This window comes from Colletes latitarsis, chromosome 5, assembly GCF_051014445.1.
Source record: "Colletes latitarsis isolate SP2378_abdomen chromosome 5, iyColLati1, whole genome shotgun sequence".
NCBI lineage: Eukaryota > Metazoa > Arthropoda > Insecta > Hymenoptera > Colletidae > Colletes > Colletes latitarsis.
In genome coordinates, this window is record NC_135138.1 from 38,016,561 (window position 1) to 38,037,910 (window position 21,350).

The window sequence follows — 21,350 nt, forward strand, 5'->3', positions numbered from 1 at the left end:
TAACGACTCTGGAAAAAACAATGAAAACGAGAACATCAGGTATCTGGGATCCTGTGAGAAAGGACAGCCATCGCGACATCGGGAAATCGATTATTGGACAATGAAAAGAGAGGTCGGAGAATCGTGTGCACCTTTTATTCCGAGTTCCTCGTATAATAATAATCTTACATCCTGTACAAAACTACCTAAAGTTTGGTAGGAAAATTACCTTTGGTTTCGTTCAATTTACCCTAAGTATTAGTCGAAAATTATCTAGCGTTAAACCGAACACGTCCGTTCAAAGATCGGTGATCGAAGATCTGTTCTTGCTGAAACAGTTACCAGAACCTGAAATAATGTTGCAACTGTTATTTGGGAAACAATTACGACGTACTATCGATTTCAGTTTGTCGGAAGATGAGTTCGAAATGTCCCATGGTCAGATTATAAAATAAAATTTGACATTCCACGCTCGAAAATAGGTTAGATAAATGTTTAAAAGTTCCCAGATTAAAATCATCCAGCAATATTTTATACTGAAGTGATTTTAACTCTATCACCCACTCAGGTCACAAAACGAAAAATAATTGCAAGTTTAACTAGAGTGTTATTATCGCTAGAACCGATACTGCGTCAAAATCATTGTTCCAATAACAATTATAACGCAATTTTGGTTCTTCCTAACCGTTTTAAGAACCGAAACCATAGTTTTCGATCCCGGATAGAAACAAAATTCGCGTCAAGTGATCCTCATCCGTGAAGCGACGATTCGTTAAGGGGATTGCTGAGAAGGATTCGATCTTAAGTGTTCGATTTCTGGTCGTTCAATCTGTGGGAGAAAATTCGTTTAGGCACGGAGAACTTTGGGGGCAGATAAATGTTGTGTCTTTGCAATAGGTGTCGACGCAGTCCGATATTCTGCGTGTATTTCGCCGGGCACACGTGACACGTAAAGTTTCTCTGTCCGCCGCACTCAAATTTCATGTGTGTCGTCAAATTTCGCTTCATCTTGTACGTTCTGCCGCACCTGGGGCACTCGCTGCCCGTCTCCGTCGCGGAATGTATCCGTGTGACGTGACTCCTGAGCACGTGGGTACGCCTGAATCCTAGAAATAAACAGGATAATATGTTAGACTGTCGATCGAGCGTACAGTAACCTACACAGTTTACGGGAACACGGACACTAGACAGATAAAACGGTTAATTTCACTCTCAACTTTCAACGCTTTCGGCTCGGCCAAGAATCCCTGTGAAAAAGAATCGATATTGCACTTAGCGTAATTAATCACACAATTCACGATGGTCAAAGCGTAGTTTTAGGAAACGAACAAATTTATTTCAGCCATACGATTACACTATCTTTGGATGCACATTTTTGGGAGAGGTATTTTCAATACAAGATAGCTGAATTAAAGTCACTAGCGTCGTAGGTTTTGTAAGTTTAACGTTAACCTAGTCGCTTTATCACCTTAAATAATACTGGAACAATTTCGGAGAACAACATGTAATCACCCCATACGTTTTATGCAACATACACCAGTATGTTTACTATGCTTCTGGAATGTCTCGTTCAACTTTAAAGGATGGGGAACGAAATGTTACGTAAACTTAGATTCGCGCATGCTGTACTGTTAAGTTACAACCTTTCAACGAGGTGGTTATCCTTATTAATGTTATTATTATTCTATACTTACCTTCTTATTACGATATTCCACTTTGAAAGGCTGCAACTCGACAACAGAACATTCGCGGTCTCCTGTTTACCTCACATTTTTTCGCCGGTACGATCGGTACAGTGCAATTGTGAAGTTGAACGAAACACAGTGTGACTCCTTTCGCTAGAGTGCGTCGAAAATGTAGAATAACATTTTTTAATACGAGCCTTCGTTCCAGAGAAAATCGAGTTTGAATTCTCTGGCGCGTCTGGCCATTATTCGTTATTACTACTTGAATTGGCGTTTATAACGATTAACAAAGGCATCGTACTTAAAAATCAATAAAATTAGTATAAAATAAATAGAACCATACCACGATCAACAGTGGTACAGTACTTAAAAGGTACTAAAATCCACGTTCAACGCTCTCGAAGTCCGATGCAAGTAGAAATACCACATATTGGTCAGACGCGACGCTCGCACTGAAAACTTATTCTACGTTTTCTGTTTACATTTTGCCAAGGGTACAATATCACAAATAATCGAAATAAAAACCGGGTCCACAGGGACCCACGTAAGGTGGAAAAATATTTTCCCCACCGCAGAGATCTTTCGACAGGCCACGAACCGTGAAACTAATGCATAGTTCTCATGTGTCGATTGAGATTGGCCTTTTGCGAGAACCTGTTCTTGCAAATGGTGCAAGTGAACCTGGGTTCGACGCCGCACTCGTAGTTCCGGTGCCTCCAGAGCGACGTGAAGGCCGCGTAGACGCGGTTGCAGTCCGGACAACCGTATTTCTTCTTCTTCGCCTTTCTGTCCTCTATCGACGGGTCGTCGACGGACCCGTCGGTCCCCTGGGACCGCTTGTTGCACTCGAACATCCGGTGACGAGTCAGCGAGGCCATCAACGAGAACGTTCGATTGCAATCCGAGCAGTGATACTTTCTGGGGCCCCAGCGATGGGCGTTCCTCTGCTCGTCCTTGGTCGTGGATCGCAGGTACCTGGTGTACGCGACGACACTCGACGTGGACGGCAACGTCGGCACCGTCCAGTTCGACGAGCTGTAGCTCGCGCCTGAAAAAGAACAAACGGAAGAAATAACAGTTAGTTCACCGGACAAGTGACGGGCGCGCGTTAATTGATTCAACGCGATCGAGAGACGCAGAACGATCTGAAAAATAGCTATAATCGGATGGAAATTCCGAGCAATGTTAAAATACATAGAATCTTTATTTACAATGTCACATGATAATGTCCTGCACGTGTACAATGGTTTTAAATGGTTCGCCGCGATCGATCGGGGTTTCGGACGCTTTATTTTTACAATCTGACCCGATATATAGAATATACATATACATATATCTCTTTGTTAGAAAAACAATGCACAAATATGGAGACAACGATTAGGATTATTGTAAGTTCTGCGTGAAATCGTGATAGGAGGCGAACATGGGCCCCGAGATCTCGCCGTGGACGTCGACGACCTGCTGCGGCACGTACTGTGAGTTCTGGTCCAGCAGATGCTGGTGCCGCGCCAGGATGTGCTTCATCAGGCTGTCCTTGTACCTGGTCCTGTGTGGGCAGAACGCGCACTTGAATTTCGGATCGATCCCGCACTCGAAGTCGTGGTGCCTCTTCAGATGGTGCTTGTGCTTGTACGTTTTCCCGCAGGTGGCACAGGTGTGCTTAAACACCAACATGGCGGGGTACTGGGACTCCACTGAAACAGACACAGACAGTCTCGATTAGTGGAGAAGCCGGCGTCCGTGCGTAGCTCGCGTTTCCAAAACGGGTCGGGCGATCCTGATTCGACGAATTGACGGAAAAGTGGGAACTGATGGTGCGGGGGAGAGACATAGACGCGTAGTATGGAACATGACAGACTTTTTATTAGATCCGCGTGAAACTCTCGGGGGGTCTGACTTGGCGAAGTTCACAAAGCTGAACACGAATATTCTTAGCGACGCACACGATCGTTTTCTGTCTCTTGTCCCCATTTATTGTTTTTTTTTGTTTTTGTTTTTTTTTTGTTCTCGTCGTTGGTATCGTTTAGTCTACGCGCAGAAGCTAAAGCAAAGAAACGAAGGATCGATCGAACCGGAAATGTAAAGTTTATCGACCGAACGCTGTCACTGGTTTGGAGGATAGTGTCTCGAAGTCCGCGGAGTTCGTTTCTTCATCCGTTGACACCGATTTGCAAGCACGATTGTGATCAATTGGGTCGTCGACTTGGGGAGAAAGAACCCTTTTGGTGATCTGCGTGGGCGGAAAGCTCCTCTCAGTGGTTCCTCCCCGAGTCGAAGACCCCGGAAATTTAAAGAAGAAGAAACGGTACTCCGTGTTTCACAGGTATTTTGCAGGCAGTGTAGCCCTTCGCTGGTCAACCCGGGCGTAGCGCTGTTTATTTTACAAGGAAAATTTGCCAGACGCGGAAGGGACGATCCCGCGGCTGGCAAAACAAAGAGCGTGAAATCCCTAGTTGACCATAACGGAACAGAATCGATGCTCGTCCATCTACTTGTAACACAATTTCACTCGAAGCCGATCTACGTTCGTCTACGCTTCGATTTCACCGATCACTGGAATGAGAGATACTCGAGATGCTCGCGATTCCTTCATGGATTCCTATGTTGCCTGACGGTCGCTGTTCGCGGCACGAATCCTTGCCTGGCGTGCTTCATCATGTGCATTTGGAGATAAGACCTGTAGGTAGCTCTGTAAGGGCAGAACGCGCACTGGTGCATGGGTTCTTTACCGCATTCGTTAATCACGTGTCTTCTGAGATTCTTCATTTGGTGGTAACGACGGTCGCAGTTCTCGCACGCGAATCGCCCCTGGCCGCGCGATCTCCGTCGATTCTTCGTCACCCGGCTCACGAAGCACTTCATTTTCGTGTAATCTGCAATCACGAGGAAAAGAGTCACGGTTAAATCGTGGGATCAGAACCGGGATCGCGGTGGTCGTTCCTCAGGATCGTCGTCGTTCATTTCGTGTGCAACGGTTTAAATCGTACACCGCTATATAAAGCGTGCGGGCAAACTGTGCTCGCGAATAAGAAGAAAGAAAGACGCTCAAGCAAGGGCAAAGGGGATGAAACGAAAAGTACTTTTCACGGTCTGTAAAACGAAACGAACGGGGATCACGCGCGTTTCGGTCGCATGCAGACTTAATTATCGTACACATTTACGGACAGGCGATGAACGTACTAAATCGAGGATCGAAAGAAAACGCGTGTTCGTCGAAACAGCCAAGTAAATGTACGGTTTCGTTTGCTCGCAGCTTCGATCCTTCGATCCTCCGGTGCGTGTGGGTACGTACTAAGAATCACCAAACTGCGTGTAGCCGTTAGGGCGTATATCAGGTGAGGTATATTTTTGACTTAAATTGGAAAAGAAACTGTACATTGAACCAGCGGTTCGATCGATCGCCTAGCTCGTGGCTGGCGATCGTATACGCTAACGGTGGAAATGGAAGTGGCGATCGATCGGCGTCAACAACCTTTCACGGATAAGGAAGATTCGGATGAATGCTCATCACGTGCTTCGACATGCTGGTCTTGTACTTGCTGCGATGCTGGCAGTACGGACATTTGTATTGGGGCAGTTTTCCGCACTCGACCACGAGATGACGTCTCAAGGACCTTTTGATCTTGTACCATCTGCCGCAACGTGGACACCGGAAACCGTGAGAGTTTGTCGCGGCTGTCTCCGGGCGAGGCTCTTTCTCCTGGCAGTGCCCAGCCAACGATTGGAACCTCTGAATACGGCCCCAGCTTCGCTCTGAAATCGATGGTCGAACGATTAGAACTGCCATTTCCTTTAAGGCGTCGTTAACGCGCGTTACCTGGAACTCGATCGAATCCTCCGCTCGAACCTCCTCGACGATAGTCTCTAAAAGGACATTCCCGAGGGCATACAATCGTTGAACCGAGCAGAAAATGTTTGGTCAACGCGGATCGAGAAATCGATATCGTTATGATTTGTAGTTCGTTGAACGAAACAGGAACTGTTGGACTACGATTTTCCTGTAGCTGTTATTTCTCGAGTCTAAGGGAGATACCACCCCTCAATTTACAGAAGATATTGAACAATGTTTCGAATAAAAGTCGTAATGTTTCCCAGAGGCTTGGAAAAGAGTTTCTATTTAAAACAGTTTTCAATATCCAATAATAATAATAAATGTAAGCAGAAAGGGTGGTTTCTCCCCCAGAGTGGAAAAATTAGAAACACGCTACAGTTTTCAAATCGAAATCCTACAGAACTGTCGTCTCCAGAACATTTTCTACCAGCTCCAAATGTATTTCAATGCCACGTATTGTCGACGCGGAGGAAAACTAGAGCGAGGACGCGAACATTCGAACGTATCTCCTTGAAAGGAGAAGAGTTTGGAGGGAAAGTCCGGATTCGAAGGTTTCAGTTGTCACTTTATTAAATAGGCGTGTGTACTACATATAATGGTAATTTCCGAATCATGGAGGACAAAACGCAAAAGCTACGGTTGCTTTCTAGATAGAAACCTACCAGTGAGAGTACGCAATCTCATAACGCGATTCTGTTCGAATAGTTTACTTTCGATGGTTTATTGTCGGGTCACGCGCGTCAAAGTAAAACTGTCGAAGGAAAAATGTTTCCGACGTGGGGATTTCGTTCGTTCTGCGACTTGGAAGACTGCCACTGTGTTATAAGACTCGGCTATGCGTTAGGATATTCGTCTATGATTAAACTTTGGTTGCAAAACGTACGAGATAGCGTTGTCCGCGACGATTAATACGGGATTCAGGTAGCGGATACGGTTTTTAATACTTGTGCGAAACCGTGCACGCGACGTTTCGCTGTTTCAGACTTAAATCGTATCCTTGAAACTCGATGATCCTCGATAAATCTACGTTCTACGTGCGGATTCTAAACGAACGTCAACTCTGATCGGTTCTACTCTTCTCTTCCCTTACGAGCAAAGGATATAATACGCTACAGGTATTTAATACGCATGGCGGTTTACGAAAGAGATGCCTCGAATGGAGAACGACGCGATAAAACCTCGGTTATCGAACGTAATCGAACGGTGTGATTTTTACAGAATATTCTAAGAATAAATGATTCTAATATAAAAAATAATCGGATAATCGAGGCTCTATCATGTCTCCTGTTTAATAACGAGCGCCATTAAGCAGACTCCTATCCCCTTATTTTCATCGACGCCCGTGTGGTGAAACGAAAAAGGCATTTTCGATGTCATTGCACTTCGTGGACGAAACTAAAAGTTTATGCGAATACGCGTCGCTCGTAACGCGTTCCGACGTGTTGTAAAAATATATACTATCGTAACGTTAACGGGTACAAGCATTCCTCGAGGCTATTCGTACGTTACACAGACCACGAAACTATCGACGAACGCGTATAAACGCACGCTCCGAGTGTCTGGTAAGGGAGAAAAATCGTTTCGATGTTCGCGAACTAGTTTCCAGCGTCCGCCGAAGACGACAGCTTGTTCCCGTTCGGTACCGTGTAGAATTAGCTGAGCAGTTTCATGTGCCTGCCGTTTAGGTGAGTGGTCAGGCTGGACTTGTGCTTCGTCCTGTAAGGGCACAACGGACAGTGGAACTTTGGCTCCATGCCGCACTCGTGTTTCAAATGCCTCGCCAAACTGGAGTAGTAATTGTAGACCTTGCCGCAGTTTTTGCACGGATAGGTCACCTTCTGATAGTTCAGGAACTCCATCATCCTCGCCTCTGGAAAACACGAAAGACAGAAGAAGTCGACATTAGAGACGATCAGTAGACCAGCGGGACACTTTCGCGCGAATTAATCGTCAGGATCGAGATTCGTGGCATACGGTGGCTCTACGTAACTCTGCGTCCCAGTAATCCCCGGATAACTGAAACCACCACGAGCCCCCGAGCTTTCACTTATCCAGGCTAGGTCGAATTCCCGTTCCAGGACTTGATTGATTAGGTTTACTTCTTGTTTCCGTTTGTATTCCTGACTGTATCTTCGACAAAGTATTATTGTTAATCGAATTAAATACAGCCCGAACGAGATTGTGTTTATACTCACATCGTTGGTAATATTCTTTCAAAGATACGATTAAAACAAAGTCGTTTCACTTATCCGGGGATTGCCGTACGTGGCGCAAAATGGCGACCATTTAGAGCATCTTATAATACGCTGTATTACGAGATTAACGCAACGTACGGGGTTTACCGTACGTGGCGCAAAATGGCGACTATTTAGAGCATTTTATAATACGCTGTATTACGAGATTGATGTAATGTAGTGTTGTACTTTATTCGTTCTGTTAGGAATGGGAAACGCTGGAGGAACTCGCGGGGTACCATGCAACTTGTGATTGTTTTTCTTTTACATTAACGAACACTCGACGCGCCGTGGCCTGGAAATAAAAAATTGTCCTTCTGGAAGAATGTCCTGTCGATGATCCTGTCTCCTGGAGCTTCCGGGCTGACGATTTTCTAGTTCGAATAGACGAAAGTATGTTCTGCTCGGTAAAGTTAACAACATTCGATATATTTAGGCGCCAGTACATTACTGTCTAGTACAGGAATCGTATTTTATTTACAATATTATCTTCGAAAGACTCGGCGAAGCCTCGCGCTTTTTCGTTGATCGAGGATCGAAGGATCCATGATATCACAGCGAACCCGTTCGAGATTCTGCAGGGTTTACGATCAGAAATGTTTCCCGTACTTCTCCTGCAGAGACGAAATTCCCTGTTTACTGTAACGATGGAGAACAGACTTTGATATGCAGTAGAGCTTGGCCGCCTTCCTCAAGGACAGTCCGCTGGCCACGGCCTCGATGGCGTTTTTCATGTGCTCGAATTCGCATTTCCCGTAATGTCTTCTGAAATATCTTGTACCTCCGTTGTGATAATAGAGTCCTGCAACAGGAACCAGTTGTCATTATCTTTAACGAGATCTCGTAAGCATCGAGTTCCACCGCAACACACAAAATGGACTGAAACAGACTGAACGATTTCGGGATACTGAGGTTACATTCAAGCCCATTACCCTTCAATTTGCGATTCGAATCGAAGTGAAGACGCGCATATTTAATGACAAAAAATAAAAAGAGAAAATAACCTTCAACCGAGAGTCGTTTGTACAGTCTTTGAAGCACCCTGTACACCTCCGTTCGAACGGTTAATCGTGTATCGTCGAGCTGTTAAACGAATACGAACCTGTTTCTGGCGCGGGACTGTCGGATAAAAAAAGAAAAAGTTTATTTTCATCTGCGCAGCGTGTATATACTTTTCCAGGAGCGCGCGATGTACAAAATTGATGGGCGACGTTGAGAACGCGAACGATAGCCTCTGCGAGGATGATCGAGGATCTTCTTAAATGTCCGTGTGGATCCTCTTCATGTGACACTTGAGGTTCCACTTTCGATTGCTTCTGTAGCTACAATAGGGACAACACTCGGCCTTCTTCTGGCCGCAGAACGCCTTAACGTGCTCGGCCAGATGGTGTTTCCAACGATAAGACTTGGAACATTTGGAGCATTTGTATCTATCCGCGAGCGGATCCACGCTTTCTTTCCGAAACGTTCGACCAGTCTCGCGCTCAGACGCGAAATAAATTCCGTCGTACGAGCACCGTTCGGACCGGAAGTCCACAGCGTCCGCTCTCGCCAGAGGATTGAATACCTGATAGTCCTCCCACGGGACCAGTTCACCTGAAACACAAAGTCCAATTCGTCATTGCCCGTGCACGAGACTGGTGATGCGATAACCGCCTTAAAACACTGTCGAGGATCGTGCAACGAACACTTGCGACCAGGATTTTTCTCCTGTCTCGTCCGGATCGAACAGACCGCGGGTTTACTTACGGTCCAAGCGACTTAGTTTTAGCCAACGTAGAAAATCCGCAGATTGGGAGGAAAGGACAACGGAGTTAAAAGTGTACGCTCATCCCTGGAACGCTCGACAAACATACAACGAAGGGTTTATTATTCTTTCTTAAGACAAACTTGCGGATACAAAATGCTAGAAACGTTTGGTACAGACTATTTCTATTTTAAGAAAAAGATAAGCGACTGTTCCGTCGTCGTGCGAAGGCAACTCAGGAGAAAATATCGTTATAATGGGGACGTGGTTTCGTCGATACTCGACGTCTACTGTCTACGGAACGCACAGAACGGGCAGCATCCTCCCACGTCTTTGCTAGGAAACAGGCATCCCTTTTTTTCGTAGCTCTTGGTGCATCTGAAACATGTATATTTGTACTCCTCGCTACGTTCGATCAATTCCTCTTCGGAGCCCTCGTCCTCGTGGGTCTCGTAACGGATCCCGTCGCGACGCAGGCGTGGAGGGCGTCGAACCGTCAGCACCGGTCTTCGATCGAAGAAAATTAACGTATCTGAAACAAAGAGATCGACAATGTTTAGATCGGCGGGCTAATGGGAGAAACGGTTTCGCAGTTTCCTCGCGAAAGAAGTCGCTGGACGATTACGCGTCGAGCGATCTGTAATATTATTTACAATCAACTGCAATTATTTTGCAATTTTCCGAGATAAGAAGAGAACGAGGTTCTTTATTAAATACGATAGATATAGCTTACGAATCTTGTTTCAAGTAATACACGGGTGTAAGCGAAGATCTTTAAGCGCAATTAGCAATCTTTCGTAGAACTTTAAAAACTTGGCTCACACTTAAGTCCACTTTTCGCATTTAATAAACGAAACCTCGATATCTCTTTTCCCGTTTCATCGTCGGAAAACCACACTGCTATACTTCGTTATTTATGCTTCGTGAATATAAAAGTGGCGCAGAAAAGGCGCGGGGAGAAATAAAGCCATCGTGGAATTTATTAGACGCGAGTTACGAGTTTCTTCGCGATCGAAGATCCCCAGTTACTCCGGTCTCTGAAAGCAAAAATGGAAACAGAAGGATAAAATCGTAGACGAAATGACAAGCGAAAACGAAACGGGACGTTCCTCGAAGAATCTTTTCATTAGCTCGGACACGTACACAGGTATTTATTTAAAAAGCAATCGACTGCCGAACACCGTTACACAGGGACGCTTAACCACTGCGTAGCATAGTTTAGTCTCCGATCTATAGATCTACGCAGCTATCGATTCGGATGGATCGGATAGACTAGATCGTCGTGCATCGTAGACAAGCGACTCGTACAGTGTTCTTCTTCTCTAACATTAATAACGAGTACGACTCGCTTCTCGCGTTCGTGCGGTAATACAAAGAATAGGACGAAACGAGCCTGGCATTCAACTACTTGGTTAGCGCGAGTAGCTACGTGAAATTTAATCCGTCGCGTCGAGTCTCGATCGTCGATCTTAGCTCGTTTGCGCTGTCGCGAACGGTTCCGTAGCCAATCGAAATCATTTGGGACGAACCAACGAATCTACCTCGCAATTTTTTTCCCACCTCGTATTTACAATTAAATAATAAACGAACAGCGGTGATTTTTAGTCTTTCGTTCTCCTCCTAGATTAAATCTTACTTAATAGCGTACGATTGGCTGCCAAACGTCGCGAGGACTCGTTAAAGAAAAACGACGAGTCCCTTCGAACGCGTTTCGAACCGTGTTTGAACAAACACGAAACGGTATTGTCGGCGTTTGTTCGAACGACGCACGGGGGCGCAAATTGAGCGTACAACGTCGTAATTACATCGCGTTACCATTTTAACTTGTCGATACTTATGTACAATTAGTCTCAAGCATTTTCTATAGGAAATAGAGACTGCGAACGCATGCTTGTTCCATACTACAACCACTTCGATATCAAACAGGTAGGAAACCGGTTGCTAGAGTTTACTGCGCTACGATTAGTTTTCTCGATACGGTGAAAAACTTTTCTGACGCCGAAGCGTGGAAAATTATAGTTCCTGCACAACCAAAACGCGGATAGAACGACACATCTGAAAAGTAAAAAATTTTCACCATTCACGCCATTAACAAACTCGAGGACGATCGTTAACGATTCGAGACAACAAGTACGTTTCGATGGTTAACCCCTAAATGGTACAACCAAAAATTCTACGGATAATCGATGAATTAATTTGGGATATGCTCGCGACGTACCATTTAACGGTCAACTCGCAAACACACAGCATCCGTCGTCAATGTTTGACCAACTTGGTTCGTTCAAAGACAGAGAAAAGTATGCTCACGCAAATCAAAATCGATCGTCGATAAACGTTACAAAAGAAACAGCCTTTAGACTAGATTCAGTTCAGTTATGTGTGGTTACGGTTAGTTCCTTAACCCCCTAACTGCGGTACAAAGACGATTCGACGTTTAACGAATATTAATAAGTACGAAAAATGATTGCATCCTGGAGGGATAATTTCTGCACCGAAAAACGACGACAGTCAGGGGGTTAATCGCACTATCGCGTTCGCCAACGTAACTCTTTCGCACGCGTCGCGACACAGGTTCGTGTCATATCGTGCATACGGCGCGATTTTTCAGTATTGTACAGGACAACGATCGAAAACGACCATTTTTGGTACCTTACGGAAAAGAGAAACTGAAAAATCGTCAAAATATCGTTACAACATTTAACAATGCAATAAAAAGTAACATTATAACAGGGCATGCATGTTTAAGATTTACATGTAAAGATAGGAAACGAAACGTTATGGTTTTTCACTTTTCTATCTTAACACTAAACCTGCCACGACCGGTCATCTGACCAGTTTCATAACGAATTTATATTTGAACTGGACAAAAAAAGACGAAAGGAGAGTATCTTAAGTTTCCACTGTCTTAGAACAGCCTATAAACGCGTATTAAAAATACTAAAACTTTAGGCGCGTGCAGTTCTGAAACTAATAGTGTTTTATTAATTATTGAGCCACTGTTAGAGGCGGCAAACCTTCCTCTTTAAAATGGCTTTTGGTTTTTGTCGATCCGACTTTCCGTTCTCGAGATATCGTAATGTATGTAAAGAGGTATTTTTTTAATTCCCGCTATCTCGCTGTCCCCGGCGTACGAAAGCCTATAAACGCGTATTAAAAATACTAAAACTTTAGACGCGTGCAGTTCCGAAACTACTAGTGTTTTATTAATTATTGAACCACTGTTAGAAGCGGCAAAGCCTCCCCTTTAAAATGGCTTTTCGTTTTTGTCGATCGGACATTCCGTTTTCGAGATATCGCAATTTATGTAAAAGGTAATTTTTCTTGATTCGACTATCGCTGTCTTCGTCTGACGCGTCGCGCCGGACCTCCTTGTCGCACGTTGACCCACTGACCGAGTGAATGAGTGACGTCACGTTTACTACTTACTACGGTCACGTGCGGCCAACGGCCTTGACAAGGCCGTAGTAAACAAACTCTTCGAACCCTATCTCCGGAACTAGCCGCCGCATCGACGCGAAACTAAAATCGCTATATCTCCGGAACTAATTGAGCTATCGACTCGTACAAACGCTCATTTTAAAGGGCATTTCATCCTCTATCATATGATCATATCACCTACTATAATTTCTCTTGTCTTCCATGTTTATTTTGACATTTACTTTGACGCTACATACCCAAAGTAGTTTCAGCAATTCCTACTGATCGTACAATTAGTGTACGATAAAACTGGATCATAAATTGTTTATTTAATTGAAAATTAAACCAGTACTAGCCAGTACTTTTTCTTAAATAATTGTTTTCTCTAGAACTAACGAAGGTATCGACTTGGAACAAAATTCGTTTTCAAGGGGCGTTTTATCTTCTATCAGATGAAAATTAATAATTTTTTTTTACATAAAAGAGAAGGATATCTTACAAATAAACATCAAAACACAACTTTCTGTACATATAATGCAAAAATTAGTAGTACGTTGCTTCGTAAAAGAGAAAAAGAAAGACTGGTCGTTTGACAGGTCATGGTAGGAATGGGTATACATGAAGTGCCGGTAGGTTTAGTGTTAACAGATCGAGTCTTAAGATTAAAATTAGAGATTCGAGGAAATACGGAAGCTACTCTTCCGACGAGTACCAAGAACGGTGATTTTCGAGACTATCCTTCGATCGACGAGCAAAGTCCGCATCGTTCAAGGCATTCTACCGCTCCGTTCGTCGATCTATCAACTATAACAATCCGATACATACATTCAAGGAACGATCACGGATTATCATGGCGGATCCTTGCACCAAAGTGTCCCTCTCCTACTTGCACTTTTCGACATCGTTCCGAAACAGAGAAACTTACGCATACCGATAAATTACAGGTACTGATCCAATTACAACCAAACGTCCACGAAACACCGACACTAATTAACATCGATTCGTCGTTTGTCCATCTTGTCGTTTCTCCTCGGTCGATTATTCCGAGTCGTTGAACAGATTTCGACCCACGTTGCTCGCGTACGGAGCAGAAATCGTGAATCGACGATTATCTAGCCGCGTCTCGGGTTATAAAAAACGAGAGTCCCAAACCGCGAAATCGGCAGCGATCTTGCGTTCAACGCGTCCCGGTCTACTTGATGTTGTGCACCGAGAGCAGGTGCTTGAGGAACGACGCCTCGATCCTCGATCTGTAAGGACAATATTGGCAGGAGAAGTGGGTCTCGAACGTGACCATTCCGCAGCCCATCTTGAGGTGCTTCCTCAGGTTCGACGCCCATGAGTACATTTGGCCGCAACGCGGACAAACGTGGAGCCGTGGCCTCACGATCGGGAATAGGGGTGCATCTGTAAAGAAATCTCGGTTAAAGAACGGTCACGGGTGCGTCCGCGACGTTGTCACTCCGATCCCGAGAGATCGACATGACGATCGGATGCGAGCACAGACGGGGAAAAATAAAAAAGAAAAATGTGGGATTCGCACTGTGGGTAGCTTCTAGACACCGAAGCGCATGCCTTGCCGTTTAAACGGGACACCGACCGATCGTTTTGACTCGTTGGAAACGTTTCTAGCAATGTTCCGCGCGTTCGAGTACCGATACCCGCGGAGCAACGGTGCTCGATCTCGATCACAAAACGTAGAAGCGTTCCTTTGCTCGTCCGAAACGATCGGTGATTCGCTCGACGAGAGCACCTCGATTTCGAGCAGCTAGAAAACAACGACGCTAACACACCTGTAATTTCTCGTGCACGCGGTAATACTTACGAGCAAGGTGGTCCTGATCCTACGAATTACCTGCTGTCCCATAAAAAAGGAAAAAGAAAACACCTGAAACGCTGGACGAATCCGCCGTCGAATCTCCAGTTTCACCTTCGTCGAGATAAAATTGACACGCGAAATGCGCGCGAACCGTGTAGCGCACATCTCGAATACAAGTTTTATGCATAACAATGTTTCATACATGGATTACAAGATCGTACAAAAATCGCATACAAAGAAAAAGAAAAGAAAACACTGTTCGTCGAGTAAAGTTTATTCCAGCTACTGTTCGACTTTGAAAACTCGGGCAAAGATACAGTGGCGTCTGAGGCAGGGTTCGCTCCTCTCATTGGCGTAACCTTTCAGGAATTCACGGAATTTAATTTTCGATGGAACGAGGGTGGATTAGTATTCGATAATAAATAGTAATAAACAGTTGGGGCCTGTTCGCTGCTATTTATTAATTCAGCAACGAGGAATGGACTTTATTGTGCGAGTTTATTCGATTCCCTAATACATTTCTATCCGATGTTTACAAAACAAGTGCCTCTTTAGATTTCCCTTGAAGTTCGACTTGTAGCTGCAGACGGTGCAGTAGAAATTCGGTGGTTTCCCGCAGGCCATTCTCTGATGTAGCCTCAGACTGGTGGGCCAGGCGAAGGGTCGACCGCACCACTCGCACACGTACTTGTTACCTGAAACAAAAATTCTAGTCAGCGTGTTGTCGCCCATGCCTTAACCGCGAACAGAGCGTCTCTCTTCTGGCGTCGTCTTGGAAAATACGTTTCGAACGAGGATGATCGTGAACTGTCGTGTGTAAAACCAACGCGACCCTTTTCTCACGTTCTATCAATAATTTATTGATTACAGAGCGAACATTCGAGCCGACGAGACACTTATAACCGGACTCTTGTCCATCTGTACATAAATATACATACAATATATACATGCATCGCCTTCGACATTCGTTCCGATCTCTACAAACACTGGAAACTGGCTTGTTCGTCACGATCGACGCTAGATTTACCAACATAAAATGCAGTTTGATTAACATTTACGATTTTCGTAGCTTCGAGTATGGAATCACCGTGAATCTAGCGTCGATCGTCGTCGCCTTACCGATATTTCTGTTCTGTTACTAACGCAGGTAATTACTAACGGGCGTGCCAAGGTAATCGAACGCACGATTATCATCCTAAGTGAATGCGTAGTATATGCTTCTGCAAGCTGCTCTTGTATTTCGTTCTGTGGGGACAGTACGGGCAGCATTCCTTCGGGTCTTTGCCGCACTCGATCTTCAGATGGTTCTTCATGTTCCTCAGCCAACGGTAGCCCTTGTTGCATCTGGGGCACCTGAAGCAACCAGGCTTCTTGTCCAGGCAGCTGCTCGATCTTTGCGGTACCTTGAAGCTCGCGCTATTCGACGTAAACGGTACTTTGTGTTGGCCAACCGTTCTGCCGTGATAATGATAGCCGGACCACGATAGATCTGAAAAAAAGAGGAAGAATTGACAATCTCTCGTCGAAACGTTTCACTCGCGAGGCACGCGACTGGCTCGTAGAATACAGAGCACGCCGTTTCGTCCGCGTATCTGCGATTTGCGACCATACGGCTGGCCAAAGATGCAAGCGAGACATTCACGATGACGACGCTTCGACGTGTACAAAGGATAAACGGTGATTAAGAACAGTCATTGGTTTGGAACAGCGGTTACGCGTATGTCCAAATGCTTTACAAACGTTGCTCTTTATTTGTCGTTTATGTTTGGCACATGGATACAGGCTCACGGGACAATCCGTCGATTTTTTATTTTCGATGGTACTATCGCGTTACAGGATCACTAAAAAAAAAAAATGTTTTCTCTTTACCTACTCGTCGTATTTCGCGAGACATCGAAATCTTTGCGAAGCGAAATGTCGTAAACGTTCGCCTGGAACGTTAAATAACAAAGGAAAAATGATTATTCGTCGAACGATCGAAGGGGAAATCGGTTGTCGCGAGATTCGTGTTCGTTGGGACGCGCGAAGCAGCCCTAAATGGTGCTGGAGAAGACGTTTCTGCCTGGATGATTGGTTCGAATGTGTTGGTAGAGGTTGCCCCGTTGCTTCGTTCTGTGGGCGCAGTAGGGACACTTGAACTGCGGTTCCTTGCCGCACTCGTGCCTGGTGTGTCTGACCAAGGTGGCGCGATGCTGGTAACCTTTGCCACAAGTCTCGCAGCGATACGGAAATTCCACGCGTTTCGACATCCAGAAGGTCGCCAGGTTCTTGATCAGGGGCATCATCGGGTAGTTACAGTCACTTTGGTAGTTCTTCGGCACGACCAAGCACGGGATCGCCGATATCTCTGCAAGTCATAAGGAAGAAGAAAACGGGGAACGTTAGTTTGACCATGAACGTGCAGAAAACGGTTGAGAAAATTGGGGGATGCTTTGTTTTTTTTTTTTCAGTCAAGAAACCCAACTACAATTGTAATCATCCTTTAATCGTGTCGTTGCACAAACGTTCGGATTCGTGTTAAGTCTAGCTTAGCCATTAACTAGAGTTTAGTCGGATAGAAAAGAGAGGAACGTAGGAAAACAGCGACGCGATTTATCAATTTCTGTGCATGTTGTACACCTCCAGCACGGCGCAACGCGAGCTCGGATGACGATTTCGAATATGGCGGTGGATCTCGTCGACGGCGTTCCCCACTGCGTCGCAGTACGGACACATCTTCTTCGACGTTATTTTACACACTTGCATCATGTGGGCGCGAAGATCCCACAAACGTTCGAACTTCACGGAACACTTTGGACAGAAACTCGAGCTCCCCGTTGACTCGGCGACCCTCAGGCAGAGATTCTGCACCGATCCATGGATCCCCGTTCGCGGCCGCGTGCTGGCCCCGGTCCTTCGGTTAAACAACGCGCTTTGTCGCGGACCTGAAATCGAACGTGCCGATTAGAAATCTCGCCCCGTCCCGAGTGGAACACCGATCGTACAAGAAAATTTTCTTTTCTGTTTTTCTTTTTCTCTCTGTGTTCGATCGTTACGCAATCTCGACGATCGATATAGAAGTATACGAAGGGAATGGAACAATCAGAACGCAACAACCCACAGAACGTTACCACTTACACAAACGATCGTTTTAATTTTCTGTAATTTATTGTGTCTAATACTTTTCGTCCACGTAATGCGTACAATAAAATTATGGTAACAGAACGGATTAATAAAAAATGAAAAGTTTAAGTAAAATAGTCGGGGAACGGCACCATTTCGAGGACGGGAGCGACGGGTCCTCACGGGTTAATCGTGTCGAAAAATAAAGACATCGTTCACGACGCCGTACGTATATTATGAACATTGCACACAACAGTCGATTCGTTTAAATCAATTGTCTCGTATTCGGGAGCTTCGAGGATGATTGACCTGGGTCAACGATTTTGAAAAAATAAATAGGAAAGTCCTGTAACCAGGCAAATACGTTTTTCGAGGATGTGTTGGTATTTTGGTAATATTTCACGAACTATCGATCCTTTGGAATAGATTTAATTCGTATTTCTGGTCGATCTGATATCTCACGAGTAAATCGGCAAAAAATACGAGCTCTGCAATTAGTAAATTATCTCTGCAATAAAACTATATGTAAGACTGCAAGGGAAAGAACAAAAAAATATAATTTATAAAAGGTAGAATTTCATAGTCAATAGTCAAGCAATTTTAAAAACATTTACGGAAGCAGCACACGAAATATCACAACGATGTATAACAAATGTTCCAACAAGATTAGCTCCCCTCTGTAAATAAATAGAAATCATCAAAGCAACATGCAAATAAAGGACACAATTTGTAGACAGTGTTGGAGTCTTCCTTTGTGCCTCTCTTTGTCTGGTGTACACTATACAAAAGAAAATTATACTTCGACGCAAAGAAGTAGAAGTAAGAGGCCCTTTCCAGTATTCAATCTATAATAATAAGCTTTGAATACTTCCAAGGAATGTCGAGAAAATAATTAGCAATAATAATACTGAAGAAGGATTGTTATTTACGGAAGGTGTAGAATTTTTGGAAAGATTTTTATTCGTCGACGGAAGCAAATTCAATGTCTTTGGCAGAAGCGTGTAAAAATGGCACTGGAGTTAAAATATACAATTTCCACCGTAAAACATGGAGTCTGCGATCTTAAACAATAAGAAAACCGTTCAGTATCGGTTACAAAGAAAATTGCAGAGCCGTCAATACACTGCCAACTGACTTGTAAAATATTACAGTTATTAAAAATACGAATCAATCTATTTTCTCCAAAAATCAATGGTCCGCGAGATATTCGTAAAAAATCACGAATGTGTCCCTGCAGAATGTTTCGTAAATTCGATAATGGGCCTCGATAAACCGTGCCAAGTTTGGACACTTTGCTATTCATTTATTTATCGTTGATCGAGGCGAAGCGTCCTCGAATGATAAACGACGAGATTTTCGGCGTGAAACAGGAACATCGATCGCGCGAAGAACAAGATGGCGGCGGAGAACGTTAGTTGAGATCGATCACGTAGACGTTCTGACCGCGATGGCACTGTCGAATGTGTCTGTAAACGTGGCCGCGTTGCTTCATTCGCGCGGCACAATAAGGGCACTGGACTTTCGGTTCCTGGCCGCACTCGAACTTGGTGTGCCTCTTCAAGTGCCACGCGTGAATGTAACTCTTGGAGCACCTGGAGCACGTGTGCCTCTCGATGTCGCGAAGGGCGCTGGTTCTTCGTCTCCTCGAGCTCAACGGTTTCTCTTCCTCGTAATCAAAGTCCTTCGCCTCTTCCATCACCACCGAGCACAGGTTCTCCAGGTCGGCTTCGATTTTGATCCTCTTGACGTCTAAAAGAAGAAAGATCAAACAAACGAGGAATTAGAATCTCGAAGGCGTGTTGCGTGATCGGCCGGGCAATAAATGGAGAAACAAATAATAATGATTTTGGGGGGGGGAGGAATAGAGAATGTTGACGTATTCTCGCGAATGCTCCCGTCACCTGGGACCGAAAGCTGGCGGTGTCAGCGTGACCTTCGATCCGTTAAACAAAAAGACCGTTTTGCGGAGCGCGTTCGTCGAGAAATCTAAAAAAAAACATGGAACGAAAAAACGAAAGAAACGCGCTTTGAACCAAGGAGTGAGTAAGAGACGTCGCGCGGACGATCGAACGGCGCGAAGTACTCTTCATAATCCACAGTGAGCATCGTTGGAATGCTTTTATTCGATCACATGTACAAAAGAGACCGTCGCAGCCAGCGTGTCGTTGGAGAATTATATACAAAATTAATACACCATGAGAGCAACGGGGAACGTACGACAGAGAACGGATATAGAGGCCAATCAGACGTGGTTCGGTGTCCGTAAACGGCGTCCCGTGATCCTAACGAAGGAAACGCGCGACGAGAAGAGAATGGACGGGGAAACGATGATTTCCACGGAAGGAATCAACGAGCCTGACGATCAGGGCGTGTCGATTATGTAGACGCGTTGACCCGAGTGGATTCTACGTATGTGGTCCTTGACGTGGGCCCTCTGCTTGCCACGATTACCGCAGTAAGGGCATTTGAATCGCGGCGCGACGCCGCACTCGTAACGAAGATGACGGTTCAGACTTTTCGCCACGGTGTAACCTTTCCCGCACTTGGGGCACACGTGGTCCTTCCTCTCGTATTTATGTCGACGCGATCTGAACACCGCCTCGGACTCCCCCAACTTCCACGCCTTCCGGTACAGATCGACCGTGTAACAGCCCCGGTACGGATGACGGTCCGCTGAAATCAAAGAAACGGGACCGATTAGCGGGGGAAAACAGAGAAAATTAAAGAAACGTAACGGGATGGATATTCGTCGGTTTCGCCGGGAAGCATCCGTGTCTGCGATACGTCGTCGGCAACAACGATACGCTTCCGAAACAGCAAACGGAAAAGTATATCGTTCTCGCCAACGACGAATCGCCAAATTGGAACGATCGCTAGAAGCAAACAGCAGGAGTGTCTCCACGCGAAGATTAAGGAAGCAGACGCGTCGATTAGGGTCCATTCTCGCCAACGGCCGTGCTGGAAATCTATTGTTCGTGCTCGATCGAACACCAGGGTAAGCGTTTCGACAGCTCACCTGGCTGCCACCTCGCCCCTCACTTACGTTCTCCGTCTTTTTATTCGTTTATTTTTCGTCTGTACGCGTCTACACCTGCGCGACAACGCCGCACGATGGTAAAAGAGCACAAGAATGATTAGGCTCGTCGATAAAACAATTATAAGTTTTACATTTGTCATTGTATCTTCGCGAGAGTATCGGTAATGGATCGGATATCATTCAGGTTCGTCTTCGATGATACCAAAATTATCGTACATTGATTAAAAATAAGTGAATCGATTGGAAAAGAAAACAAATTATAACGTATCCACTTCTTATCCAACCGATCCACTTGTTTTAGCGTTAAATAATTTCCCATTCGTAATACTCTTCGCGAAGATATCTGCCGTTCGACGTGGCGGTGGTGTAAGTCCATTTATCTCTTTCGAGATACGAAAGATTTTGCATTTCAACGGAAGAATATCGAAAGTAATTTTTACAGGCGTTTAAACAGTATAGAAATTATAATATGGTATTTTGGGGGTACACAAATGAAGT

The 21,350-nt window shown here is 44.9% G+C and overlaps 4 protein-coding genes across 10 annotated transcripts in view; all 4 read right to left on the reverse strand.

Moving 5' to 3' along the window:
- Positions 1-6,809, reverse strand: LOC143341878 (uncharacterized). 2 transcript variants are annotated; one of them, XM_076765250.1, is made up of 4 exons: positions 5,226-6,809; positions 4,394-4,537; positions 3,139-3,358; positions 1-2,712 (listed from the first exon to the last, which is right to left on the reverse strand). In XM_076765250.1, the coding sequence occupies exons 1-4, from the start codon at positions 5,449-5,451 to the stop codon at positions 2,130-2,132; spliced, it is 1,173 nt and encodes a 390-aa protein (XP_076621365.1). In that variant the 5' UTR covers positions 5,452-6,809; the 3' UTR covers positions 1-2,129. The 2 variants fall into 2 exon arrangements, with proteins under 2 accessions (XP_076621365.1, XP_076621367.1); XM_076765252.1 differs by having other exon boundaries at positions 5,137-5,360.
- A 189-nt stretch (positions 6,810-6,998) lies between these two features.
- LOC143341872 (uncharacterized) overlaps positions 6,999-21,350 on the reverse strand; it is a 97,752-nt gene continuing 83,400 nt past the window's right edge. Inside the window, exon 7 of one of the 6 annotated variants that reach the window (XM_076765247.1) lies at positions 6,999-7,366. In XM_076765247.1, the coding sequence (XP_076621362.1) occupies positions 7,149-7,366 (218 nt within the window). In that variant the 3' untranslated portion in view covers positions 6,999-7,148. Of the gene's footprint in view, positions 7,367-8,935; positions 9,327-9,672; positions 10,010-15,678; positions 16,203-17,293; positions 17,638-20,045; positions 20,489-21,350 lie in introns of those variants that run through there. The other 5 variants (XM_076765206.1, XM_076765238.1, XM_076765217.1 and 2 more) reach the window with 5 other exon arrangements.
- On the reverse strand, positions 16,211-17,426 carry LOC143341896 (zinc finger X-chromosomal protein-like). The gene is made up of 2 exons (XM_076765276.1): positions 17,333-17,426; positions 16,211-17,060 (listed from the first exon to the last, which is right to left on the reverse strand). Exon 2 carries the CDS (start codon positions 16,996-16,998, stop codon positions 16,747-16,749), a length of 252 nt encoding a protein of 83 aa, XP_076621391.1. The 5' UTR covers positions 16,999-17,060; positions 17,333-17,426; the 3' UTR covers positions 16,211-16,746.
- On the reverse strand, positions 17,669-20,173 carry LOC143341894 (longitudinals lacking protein, isoforms A/B/D/L-like). The gene is made up of 2 exons (XM_076765273.1): positions 20,033-20,173; positions 17,669-19,564 (listed from the first exon to the last, which is right to left on the reverse strand). Exon 2 carries the CDS (start codon positions 19,509-19,511, stop codon positions 19,227-19,229), a length of 285 nt encoding a protein of 94 aa, XP_076621388.1. The 5' UTR covers positions 19,512-19,564; positions 20,033-20,173; the 3' UTR covers positions 17,669-19,226.